This window comes from Pan troglodytes, chromosome 1 (genome assembly GCF_028858775.2).
Source record: "Pan troglodytes isolate AG18354 chromosome 1, NHGRI_mPanTro3-v2.0_pri, whole genome shotgun sequence".
NCBI classification, from domain to species: Eukaryota; Metazoa; Chordata; class Mammalia; order Primates; family Hominidae; genus Pan; species Pan troglodytes.
The window spans coordinates 6798909-6812207 of NC_072398.2; the positions used below are offsets into that span (position 1 = coordinate 6798909).

The window sequence follows — 13299 nt, forward strand, 5'->3', positions numbered from 1 at the left end:
TGCCCCCTCCCCTGGCCCCTGGCTCAGCCCTCTGTACTATTAGAATGGCACATCTATTCTCTCTGCATCTCTCTCTCTCTGCATCTCTCTCATCCCTCACCCCTCACCTGTAAGGTCCTTAAGGGCAGAGACTCTCTTAGGAGTGAGACCACGTTTCTGAATTGTCAGTATTAGCACAGTGCATCATAACAAGTGTTAGATGCCCACAGAGTATTTTAAATGGGATGAAACACGTTTTTCTTCTCTTGCCTAATGCCACCAGTGGCTGCATGTAGAAAGCAAGGAACTAAATAAGTTCATTTACTTCCCAAGGGTCTCTTCCACCCTAGCCCTGGGTGTGCTTGACTTCAAGTCACAGACCATCACTGCAGACCGAGAGTGCCTCTTCTGTGCCATTTGTCTTTTGCAAAGTTGGTGGCTCTTTTTGTTTGTTGGTGTGTCAGTTAATCAATCATTGGCAAAGAAAATACTACACAACTGAGTCACCAGTGTTCTACTCCCAGAAGTTTTCTTATCCAGAAAAACATAAAATGGAGGGTTGAAGTAGATCATCTCTGGGTATTCTCTGTTTTCGGCAGTTCTGTCATTCTCTAGTTGTCCCCTGTAATTTGTGAAACTTGGGATAGTATCTACCTCTGCTTAGTAATTGGAAGAACTTTAAGTAAATGCAGACCACCCGGGGTGGTGGTGGTTAGTGCTCAGCTGTGTCTTAGGAAAATTGAACTATGGATAAATAACTTGCCTTGAGATGGTATAGTCCAAGAATAGACAGCTCTCTTTCTCATTGCTATAAGAGACAGTTGAGATTCAGGGCTAATGTAAAATATCCAGATTATACAGAAAAATGCAGAGCAAACCACGAACATCTTTTACATGGCAACTCCTCTGACCTCACAAAACCTCTCTCTTCCTGATAGATGACCACTGTCAATAGTTTTATGTGATTCAATTGAATCTTTGTTTATTTATAAACATACGCACATTTTAGTGGCTTCACAATATTCCATAGAATCACTGTATCGTAGGAATCCTCTATTGATTATTTTTCCCATTTTTTTCACAAATAATGCTGCAGTGACCATCCTTGTTGTTATATCTTTATGCACATATGTAAACACTTCTGTAAAATTAAATATTGGAAGTAGAATTTCTGAGTCAAAATATGTACATTTAAAATTCTGATAAAAACTGCCAAATTGCCATGTAAGCAAGCTCTGCCAGCTTGCATTTTTAACCCAATGCCTATTTCCCCAACCTCCACCCATTACAGTTCTCAATATTTTGAATTGTTTCCAAACTCATGCAAAAAAGATGTACTTGCTTGGAAGACATACATTTTTCACTATTAAAGTTTTCCTTTCTATATTTCTTTGAATATTGACAGTCCTACATTCTCAATGTTCTTTCATTGAGGAACTTTGATCTGATGGATGCTGGCTTTTCTGGACTGATTCTCTGGTTGTCTTGAGTTTTATCCTTTATACCCATATTTGTTAGGACTATTGAAAGAGAAACTGAGGCACATTAAATATGAAAGAGTTTATTTGAGCAAACGGTGGTGACACAGGAGATAGAAAGAAATTATTTTAGGCAGATAGTGAGGGCAAAAGAGTCCTCGGCAGAACTTCCTTTCTAACAAAAAGCAACCCAAGAAATTAATTCTCTTCTAACAAAGGGCATCCTGAAAGATGGAGCTGCAAACACAAATAAGGAAGCTGGAAGCTTGCACGGGAGAAAGCCTGCAGCTACACCAATGGAAAAGTCCTACCTGGCAGCCAGGCATGTTCACCATGGGGCTCCACCTTCCCTTTATTGTTAGCACATGTACAGTAAGAAATGGGCAACATGGAGAAGCTCAGGCAGAGAACCCACCTGCATAATAAAAGACTGGGGTGGAGACTGTCAGAGATTCATGCCCTATGCAGATGCCACACCTGGTCCTAACTGGTTTTTCATGCCCTATGTAGATCAGACACCACCTCTTTACTAGCTCATCTATAAAAACCCTGCATTTCACTGCAGATTGGCAACTCATTTTTCTGGGACCCCTCTCTGTAGCAGAGAGCTATTTTCTTTCTTTTGCCTATTAAATTTTTGCTCCTAACCTTACTCTTTGTGTCCAGGTCTTTGATCTCCATGGCTATGAGACAGTGAACGTTGAATGTCACCCCAGACAATGAGGCTGCTTTATTGGTTCACGAATTGGGCAGTTCCAGAATGCAGGTGGTTCAGGGCTCTGATGAAGGGGAATGAAGGAGAAGGCTTTTATAGGGTGAATACGGGAGCAAGGCAAAGAAAATATTTGGTTGGTTACAGTGGAGCAGTAGGTTTAGTTGAATCATTCCAGCAAAAGTCCCTTGTTAGAGGTTGGCCATTTCTGACTGAATAAGCTTAAGTGTTTTGTTGTTGTTGTTGTTGTTGTTTACTGTTTACAATGAGTTGAGTTTCAGTTTGCTGATGCAGGCAGTGGAATTGCCTCAGTCTAATGGCCTTCCAATTATTTTAACAGGACTTTGTACTTTTTACCTTGCATTCTGGAAAAATTCCTTTGATTCAATCAAGAACATAAATTTACTTTCAAGTTGTATCCATTTGATATTCAGTCCATCCACTGAGGTTTATAATTCCTAAGATCTCTAACTGGTGACCTTTTCATAATAATCTCTTCTGATGTTTCACCGGGGCAACTTCTCTCATTCTCCTGAGAACTTGACTCTTATTTTCAAGGGTTCACCTGTGTCCTCTGTTGGCTTTATTTTCTCCAGAGTTTGTTTTTACTGCTGGGTTCAGTACCTCTTTCATGATTTTGGCTTTTCTCAAATTTTTGGAGATGTTTAGTTACCTGCCCACCTCTATGTTTGCATATTCCTATTTGCATGTCTCTGGATGAGGGTTGTGCATAGGGGTTCGTCTCCAGGTTTCATAGGAGAGACTGAGTATGCTGCTGAGATGTGAGGCATTCATGTGCTAGTAGTGCCCTTCTGGGAGTTCTCACTCTCTGAGGAAATTGCCCTATTCATTTGTATTTGTGAGTTAAAACATGTCTGTTTTGTGCTGCTCAACAGAGAGGGCAGAAGGACGGGGTAGGAGGAAAGGGATGACTGGCCCATCAGCTCCATATACAGTTTCCCAGCTCATCATTGTGCCAGTCATTCCAGAGCTCTTTCCATTTCTGTTGCAGAAATGGAAATCTGTCAAATGTTGCAGAAAAATGCCAATTCTGTCTCCCTGTTGCCTCTAGACTTAGAGCTCTACTTACATTATAGCAGTTTGAATTTTCCTATGTGTGTCTGAGGACTCTTATCTCCTTGGTCAATCTAATTTCTACTAAATCTTTAAAATTTCTTGCCCATAGGGGGTACTCCTTTTAGTTGTCAACATTCATTATAAAATTATTATGATATTACTGCACCTGTTCTTCATTTATAAGAATATTTTATAAGATGGGGAGTAGAGTAGGGCTCTGTGCTCAGTTAACATTTTCATTCAAACTTAATTTCCATTCTCGGTCTTGCTATTTTAAAAAAGATGCCCTCTGTACCACATATTATATTCTTTTGTATGCTAATATGGGCTCAGAGTGTTTTACATTTTGCATGTCTAATTTTGCAAATCAGTATGTTTCTGTTATGGGAATCAATTGAAGTTTATAAGTAGTAAAAAAATAAAAATAACCAGGGTTTTAAAACACAAAAATTATTGATTTATTAGACTTTGCTGTTTTTTAATTTATTCACTTATTCATCACTCATTTGACAAATATTTATTGAACATGTCTGCCAGGCATTATGGATCTAGGCAAGATCCAAGAATTCAAGGAGCTCAATTTAGTGAAAGAGACTAAAGGTAGAAAATGAACTAGTGCATATCCAGCGCTGAATTTATTACCAGAAAAGCAAGTGTGGGTTTTGCCACTAAAGGTAATGGCAATAAATTACCAATTACAAATGGTAATTTATTAATAGTAAATGGTAATGGTAATTTGTTACCATTATTTTTAATGGCAAAACCTGCAATCACTTTTGCACCAATCTAAAGACAACTCCTTGAAAAGGAATGAATCATCTAGGTTGCTGCAGAAATCATTTTCATTACTGGTCCAGTAAAAATAATGAGAATTTCCTAAAACAAAAACATCCTTTAGTGCCATTGAGATCACTTTAGTTAGGCATGGGAAAATAAGGAAAACTGTGTAACTGATGATAGATCTTTCACTTAAAGGCAAGCTGAGGTAGACAGAGACCTTTTGCAATTTTTATGAATAATTTGAAGAGGAAATTGAAAAATTATCTTCCCTGTTGAGGTCATGATCTTTGCAGACCCCATATTCCTCTTTGCACAGAGAAGACATTAAATACGTATCTGCTAAATAAATGAATGTAGAGGCATGGTTTCTTCAATAGTGTATCATAAAACAGTAGGACAAAAAATATATTTAAGTCTGTCTGCTTCTTGTATCAATATAATGCTGACCTCATAGAATGAATTGGGAAGCTTTTTTCATTTTTATATGGTGGGATATCTTGAATAGAATTGGCATTATTTATTTCTAAAATGTTTGACAGAACTCACTAATGATGCCACCTAAACCTGGAGTTTTTACTGTGGGAAGGTTTTTAACTAAAAATTCATTTACTTTAATTGATATAAGGGTATTTGGGTTATCTATCTTTTTTGAATGAGCTTTAGTAATTTTTCTTTTTTGGCTGGTGGCAGTAGAATTTATTCGAATGTGTCTTAATACAGGCACTGGGGGCTTGCCCATGGTGCGCTTGATATATAAAGCCTAGACATTCTGCCAATTTTTCTTGAGTAATGACACCAGGAAGTTGACAGTCAGGTGAATGTTATACACAAGTTTATTGTCTGTAACATTTACATGGCCAACAGTCACAGCCAGACACAGCACCTTCGTCATCTGGAACTTGATTGTGGACTTCACCTCATCCACTTCATTTTCATTGTGTATCAGCAGGGAAGGGAACGTGCCAGCCTTATGTAGGCCTGGGCGAGGACTTTTGGGATCTGCTTGATCAGAGACTCTGATGCCAAAAGAGCATCCTACTTCTTGGCCAGCTTCTTGACCAGTTTCTTATTCTGGTTGAATTTTTTCAGCACCTCGATGTCCATGTGTGGGATATCCACAGCCTTGGCCTCATTACAGTGCTGCTGTTTCTCCAGGACACACACAGAACTTAGAGCGGGGAGTGGACTTAAGCCTGATGGTGCCCGAGAAGCATTTGTCCTGGAGGTCATAGTTCATCAAACTTATCTGCAACTCCAGTCTCCAAAAACTTGGGGCACTTGCACTCGTCCCCATGCAGGGCCTTCCTGCACCACCTCATACAGTGTGTCCTGAGAGACTTTACTGCTCATGGCTCCTCATGCCATGGTAATTGGAAAAGGAGCTTCAGTAACTTTTATCTTATAAAAATTTGTTCATTTTATCTACACTGATAAATTTCTTATCGTGAATTTGTTCATAACATCCCCTTATTATTTTTTATTTTGTGTAGGATCTGCTGTGATGTCCTGTTTCTCATAGAGATATTTGGAATTTGTATCTTCTCTTTTTTTTTTTTTCCTTATCTGTATTGTTAAAAGTTGATCCATTTTTATCGACATCTTCAAAGAATCAGACTTCTGATTCACTGATTTTTGTGGGCATGGTTTTGTTTTCTGTTTTCTCTTTTATTGAATTCTGCTCTTTATTATTTCTATTCCCTTGTCTACTTGAGTTTAATTTGTTCCTTTTCCTTTTTACATTTTTAAAATATACATTTATCACTTAAAGCCCTTCTCTTCTCTTCTCTTCTTTTCTTTTTCCTTTCTTTTCTTTATTGAGACAGAGTCTTGCTCTATCAACCAGGCTGGAGTGCAGTGGCAAGATCTTGGCTCACTGCAACCTCCGCCTCCTGGGTTTAAACGATTCTCATGCCTCAACCTCCCAAGTGGTTGGGATTAGAGGTGCATGCCACCATACTCAGCTAATTTTGTATTTTTAATAGAGATGGGGCTTCACCATGTTGGCCAGGCTGGTCTCGAACTCCTGGCCTCAAGTGATCCGCCCACCCTGGCCTCCCAAAGTGCTGGGATTACAGATGTGAGCCACTGCTCCTGGCTTTCTAAAATTCTTTTAACTTGATTGAGACTTGTTTTAAAGCCTAGAATAGATCCATTTTGGTAAATGGTCTATGTGCTCTTAAATAAAGGAATTCTATTTATTTAGTGGAGTGCTCCATAAATGGGAGTTCAGTGAAGCTGGTTGATAGTATTTTTTAATTCCTCTATGTACATATTGAAATGTTATTTACTTGTTCTATCCACTAATGAGAAAGGGGTTTCAAAGTCACTAAATAACTGAAGACGTTAGAATTTCTCTTCAAGTTCTGTTAGCTTTTGCTTTATGTTTTTTGAAGCTCTCATTCGGTCATTAAGTGCTTAAAAGTTTAGTTCTGTCCTCTTGATGAATTTACCCCTTTACCATTGTAAAATTACTCTATTACATCTGTCTCAAATTTTGATACTTTTGGCCATTATATTTTTCAAATATTTTTTCTGTCTCTTCCTCTCCTTCAGAGACTGCAAGGACGTATATATTAGATTTTTTTGTGTTGTCACTGATATTCTGTTCAGTCTACTGTTTTTTATTTGTCTTTTCATGGAGTTCATTAATCTTTTCACATGTTGTGTCTAATCTGCTGTTAATCCCATTCAGTGTATTTATTATTTCTAGAATTTAGATGTGTGTCTTTTTTTATATCCTTTAAAATCTCTCTGTAGCATACTTAGCTTCTCAAACATATAGAATATATTACAGTATAGTTACAGTATTTGTTTTAATATCTGTGCCTACTAATCTGTGTCACTTCTGAGTTGACTTCAATTGCTTAATTATTTTTCTCAGTGTGGATCATAGTTTCCTGTTTCTTGGCATGTCTAGTAGATATTACTAGATGCCAGAGGTTGTGAATTTGATTTTATTCTGTGCTGGATATTATCATATTTTTAAAAAATATTCTTTCCTTTTGTTATGAGGTATAGTTACTACTTACTGGTGAACAATTTGGGTTTTTTGAGGCTTTTTTTGTTTTTTTAAAGAGACAGGGTCTCACCGTGTTGCCCAGGCTGGAGTGCAGTGGCTGTTCACAGGCTACTGTGCCCGAATTTAAGGCTAGCTTTTTATGATTTTTTTTTCTTTAAGGAGAGACCAAAGCAGCCATGAGTCTAGGGCTAATTGTTTTCTGTTTTATTTTCCAGACAGTACCTTTCTAATTACTCTATTTCTCATGTGTTACAAGATATGTGTCCACTCTGAGTGGAATGCCAACTCTTTCTGGCCTTGTGTGTGGGTTGGCGATTATTCCATCTGCTCCTTCCAGGCAGGTGTGCCCCAGGTGACAGGTAGATCCTCACAGCTGTGTGCCAATCAGCACTCAGCTGAAGACTCAAGGAGACCTGAAGATCTTCACCGCTTCTCTATGAGGATTTTTCTCTCTCTGGTTTTCTGCCCTGCCAACTCTAGCCTTTCTAAAATCCCGACTCTTTCTCCTCAACTTAGGGATCGTGGTGGACTCTTTCGAGGTCCTGCTTTTCTGTGCCATGGCAAGGAAGCTCACTCAGTGTGGGTCTGGCCCTCAGGATGCTCTGGGCTGGTGATGTACATTTGCAGGTTACCAATATGTACAGCGAGGGGTGCCTTGGGAGTAAATTAAAGTCCCTCAGGAAAGGGGTACAGAGTGAGAAGAGAAAATCCTAAGATAGAGCCCTAAGGAACATGGAAATATATGTAGGAAGTGAAGTGATAAGTCTATTATAAGGATTTTAAAGAAATGCCCCTAAGCCATTTGTAGTCTAGAGTTTCTGATATGATTCCAGAGTGTAGTCATTATCCAGAAATTTGATAAGTCACCAGATGAGATTACTCTGGGTCTACTGGGTGACGTGCTTCCTTTGGGAACATCACTAGGAGCTCAAGATAACAGCACATCTAGAATCATAGGAAAGGCCTATAGGGCCAGGAATACCATATCTGCACAGATGAAGGCAGTGTTCAACCTTAGTTTCTACACTAATAGACCACCACGGAAATTAACAAAAACTGGTAATAATAACAATAACTGTAGTGAAAATTAAGTAGAAAATGAAGAAATCAAAAAGAAAATGAAAAAGGGAAAATTCTGCATCTATAAAACAGACAGATTTTGGATTTCTAGACCTGAATTAAATACCCAGACTGTCTCCTACTGTTTGGTTCACCTTGGACAGCTTAATAGCCAAATGTCTTTGAGTCCCAGTTTGCATATTTTTCATATAGGGAATAATTGTATTAGAACTTTCAGCTTTGTAGATTTCAAGAACTGTATACATAAAAAGTGTTCTTTTTAAGACTTGACCATGATTTTGTTTTAAAAAAAGTGTCATGGTAAATAAAGGAAAAATAATATGAATAATTTTAATTTTTGGATAATTTTTGTACATTTATCTTTTTTACCTCTAGGGTCATAGTTTCCTAAAGGTAAATTCCTTTTTTTCCTCTTTAAAATTTTTTTATACCAAAAAAAAAAAAAGAGATGAGGTCTCAGTAAGTTGGCCAGGGTAGTCTTGAATTCTTGGCCTCAAGCAATCCTCCCACCTTGGCCTCCCAAAGTGCTAGGACTACAGGCATGAGCCACCACACCCAGCCTAGGTGCAAATTCCTCTTAAGAGCTTGTTCAATGATATAAAAGCCCAGCTTGAAAATTTCAAGTGTAACACTTTCTCTAGTTAGAGATAATATATCTCTGTTTCTGTATTTGAGTTAAAACATGTTTGTTAAGGATATGACATTCAAATATTTTGAATGTTAACATTTTTTAATATTTACTTCTTGACCAAGAAAGCAATTCTTTTCATATGCATGTAAACTGCTGTGAAAGTACAGATTGGCTGATGCTGATGCTATGTAATAGCATTTTAAATTTTGTTTTGTCTTGTGAAGTTTAGATGATAAACTTGTTTATGGATTCTCCTTAAAGCTTGCTTCCCTTGATTAAATTCCATAAAAACAGAAAAGTGTAGTTGGAATTGATTTCTGGAATTATACCTGTTTAAGGATTTGAAAATTAATGTCTCTTGGTTCCCTGAAGTTTGATATTATTTATGCGGCTCTTATTCTATCATTTGAATGTAAGCTTTCACTTTTGATGAGGTGGAAATTAAATGAGGCTAAGGAAAGTAGTGGCATGACCTTATATTGTTATAGTACATTGTTCCAAGGAGATATTTAAAAATGAATATCAGAGTCTGAATTTTTCTTCTTTGGTAAATGAAAATGGAAATAACTAGCTAAACTGCTTCTTTTAATGGAATTTAATAATATAAAATTAAACTAATAGAAGTTAAAATAAATTTGTGAGAGTTATGAAAGTACTTCCAAGAGCATACAAAGTAGCTACAATTCTTACTTATTTATTGTTATTTATTACAGCATTCAGAATAAAGAGAAACAAATCATTGATATTGTCTTTGTTAGGATTCATTCATTGAATGCCCACTATGTACCTGGTATGGTATTTTCAAGCTGCTCTCTTCAGAATTATTATTGAGGTAACTAATTATATTTTCCTGGTTAGAGTATCTTCTGGACTAGATTAATGTGAATATTATTACATTACTTTAAACCTTGCTGAAAGCTTTTTGTTTGTTTGTTTCCGTTTATAATGTCTGGGGAAACTGGATAAAATGAAAAAAGTTTAATCACTTTTTTCTATTGTAAAATGAGTGGCTTCTTGAAAGTTTTTTTGGGTAAAGGAGATGATGATATGACCACGTATTAGAATATTATGCAAAAATTTAGGACTATGCTATGAAAGAACATTTAAGGACACTAACATACCATTGAGTGCAAAAAGCAGAATATAAACCTTAATTACAGCATGATACAATTTTATCGTTGTTAGATAGGCAGATGGAATATAGGAAAGAACAAGAATGAAATATAAATGGCAGTTAGGTCTCAGTAGGATTATGAGTGATTTTCTTTTTTCATTATGAGGGCTTTTTTCAACACAGTTAAAAGCAAACATTTTCTGATTATAGAAACAATGAATATCATTAAAATAAATAAAAACTGATATCCAGTAGAAAACATTTTCAAAATTTAAAGATATTATTTAAAATTATTTTTTAAGCCACCACAAAGAAAATAAATTACAAAATTTATGTTTTTTTTCATTAGGGTGTATTTATCATGATCCTTTTAATGTTCACAAATGAACTACTAAAGGCAGGTAAATTTGATGGATGAACATGTACTAAGTAGGATTTATTTTAGATGATACTTTAGGGCCCTGGTTCAAAAGTGTGGCCCAGGGATCAGCAGCAGCAACATCTCTTGAAAACTTGTTACAAGTACATACTTGGGGCCCAGCAATGTATGTTTTTAGAAGTGATTTTGATCCATGCTTAAATTTGGGAAATATTGCTTTAGGATTTTGAGTTATGAGACTGAGCTAGAACAATTTCTCAAAAATTTTATTCTAGAAAATTTCCATCTAACATTTGCCTTTTCTCTTTCTGTCTTATTTCTCCCTATTTCTCTCTGCCTCTCTGTTACACATAACTTACAGTTTTTGTTGAATGTTTATATATTTACCTTGTTTCTCCAAAATATATGAGGCATGTAAATACAGGTGTTAAAAATGCAACAATATAGTAACAATAGCAAAGACTCATTTACTGCTATCTTCTATGTATTGTTTTAAGTACTTTACATATAGTATGTCATTTAACTTAATTATTAATAATAACCCTATGAAACAGTTATTAATATAATCCCCATTTTACAGACAAGGAACCTGAAGCACATGGCTAAATAACTTGCTAAGAGCATACATCCAATAAATGGCAGAATCCAAGCAATCTTATTTTGCAGCCTGAGCCCGCAAACAGTTCACTGTGGTGTTTCTTGAAAGTAAAATTAGTGGAGTGACAACAGCGAGTTGGCCCCAGTCTTCACTCCCTCCAACAGAAAGATTAACTAGCAACTATCCACAGACAAAAATATGTTTTTGAAACTCCACAGTGTAGGTATAAGCCTGAGTCAATGCTTTTCTTCATTTCCATGGAACTAAATAAAATTCCCCATTAAAAGCTGAAAGAAACAGTCTTGCTTTGACCATGTCATCCTTCCCTCTTCCTCAAGTTGTCACAGCACCACACAGGATTCCCCAGGAATCATGGCTTCTACAGTCAAAAAAGAGAGGTGAGGAGGTAGACATCTAACTTCTCTGACACTTCCCAGGAAGCCTACTCCACTCCCACCTCACAGGAAACAGGAAACAGGAGGATATGGCACAGCCAGATCACCTGGGGTCACAACGAAACAAAGCAAGAGGGCAGAGCCCACGGAGACCAGTGGGTAGATCTTGATGAAAGCTCAGTGTACCTGCCAGCACTACGTGATCAGAGATATCAGGTAATAGCATAGGTCACCTGCAAAGTCAAGCTGGTCACTCCCAGAAGAGGTGGGAAGGACTGCTAGGCTTGAATCCCTCGATAGCCAGCCTCCATGTCCAGCCTTTGACCCTACCCCTAGAAGCACCTCAGGGAATGAGAAAACCCTTTCCCTACCCACTGGCGGTGAATTTCCACAACAAGTAGACACTAGATGTGCCATAAACTGAAGCTTAATGTTTCACACAGCCCCAAAGCCTATCCCCTAGACCCTACATAGCGAGAAAGACAATCACTGCAGCAAATTTTGACAATAAGCAGGTATTAGTTTTGCCACAATCAGGAATATAATATACTGAGCATAGCGTTTGGTCCATTCATCACAATCCAATTAACTTTAGGGTCCCTTCTGCAACTTCGTCCAAGTGATGAGTCCAGATAGCAGTATATTCCAGCTGGAGAATATACTCTGTAGCCCAGCCAGATCAGAAGTGACTTTAGTGCCCACACAGAAGCTCAGCCTCATAGCAGGGCTTAGCTGGTGGTCTTGCTGGACAGCAGAGCATAGCCAGCTGTTCCACCCAAATTCAGAGAAAAGGCAGTGACCCAGACATCTAGAGAACCTGAATGCAAGCTCTGCCTGCCCAGATTCATTACCAGCTGGCCCATTCAGAATTATAGCATAGACTAACTAGTGAAGGTCTGTCTCTGCCAAAGAACTCTTATAAATGCCAGAAAAGGTGGCTTTCTCTGAAAATGCATAAACAGCAATGCAGGAACACAAAGATTACACAGATTTGAGAAATCATGACACCTCCAAAAGAAACTAACAAAGCTCCAACAATGGACACTAAAGAAAGGGAAATTTATGAAATGACAAAAAAAATTTAGAATAATCCTCTTAACAAAGTTAAGTGAACTTCAAAAACATACAGATAAAAATTAAATAAAATGTGTAAAACAATACATGAACAATATGAGAAGTTTGACAAAGAAATAGAAACAATTAAAAAATACCCAAATAGAAATCCTAGAGATGAAGAATACAATGCTTGAACTGAAAAATGCAATAAAGACTTCAACAGTCTGCTTGATCAAACTGAAGAAAGAATGAATGAACTCGAAGACAGTACTTATGAAATTTCCCAATCAAAGGAGCAAAAGGAAAAAAAGAAAAAGAATAATGTAGGACCGTGGGAATTATGGGACACCACTGAGGCCTAACCTATGCATAATACACATTTCACAAGGAGAAGACAGAGTAAAAGGGCCAGAAAACATATTGAAAGAAATATTGGATCAAAAAGTCATTAATGGCCGGGCACAATGGCTCATGTCTGTAATCCCAGCACTTTGGGAGACCAAGGCAGATGAATCACCTGAGGTTAGGAGTTTGAGACCAGCCTGGCCAACATGGTGAAACCCTGTCCCTACTACAAATACAAAAAATTAGCCAGGTGTGGTGGCGGGCACCTGTAATCCCAGCTACTTGGGAGGCTGAGGCAGAAGAATCGCTTGAACCTGGGAGGCGGAGGTTGCAGTGAGCCAAGATAATGCCATTGCACTCCAGCCTGGGCAACAAGAGTAAAATTCCATCTCAAAAAAAAAAAAAAAAGAAAAAATGTCATTAATTGAGGAAAGAAACCAACAGCTAGGTACAGAAAATGTAGAGGTCATCAACTAAGTTCAACCCAAAAAGGAGTTCACCAAGACATATAATAATCAAACTATCAAAAATCAAAAACAAAAAATTTCTGAGAGCAGCAAGAGACAAGCAATATATTACCTACAAAGAAGTCTCAATACAATCATCAGTAGACTTCTCAGCAGAAACTCTCTAGGCCAGTGGGATAGTATTTTCAA

General features: G+C 37.4%; 1 protein-coding gene and 1 pseudogene across 5 annotated transcripts in view; one reads left to right on the plus strand and one right to left on the minus strand.

The window, feature by feature from the left end:
* The window catches only part of PLD5 (phospholipase D family member 5), a 447689-nt gene that overhangs the window by 160248 nt on the left and 274142 nt on the right, over nt 1-13299 (plus strand). Inside the window, exon 4 of one of the 5 annotated variants that reach the window (XM_054660981.2) lies at nt 9470-9588. The exons of the other annotated variants lie outside the window; for them this stretch is intronic. Within the exon in view, the coding sequence (XP_054516956.1) occupies nt 9529-9588 (60 nt within the window). The 5' untranslated portion in view covers nt 9470-9528. The remainder of the gene's footprint in view (nt 1-9469; nt 9589-13299) is intronic. 5 annotated transcript variants of the gene reach the window in all.
* On the minus strand, nt 1387-5376 carry LOC107970743 (large ribosomal subunit protein uL1-like; annotated as a pseudogene).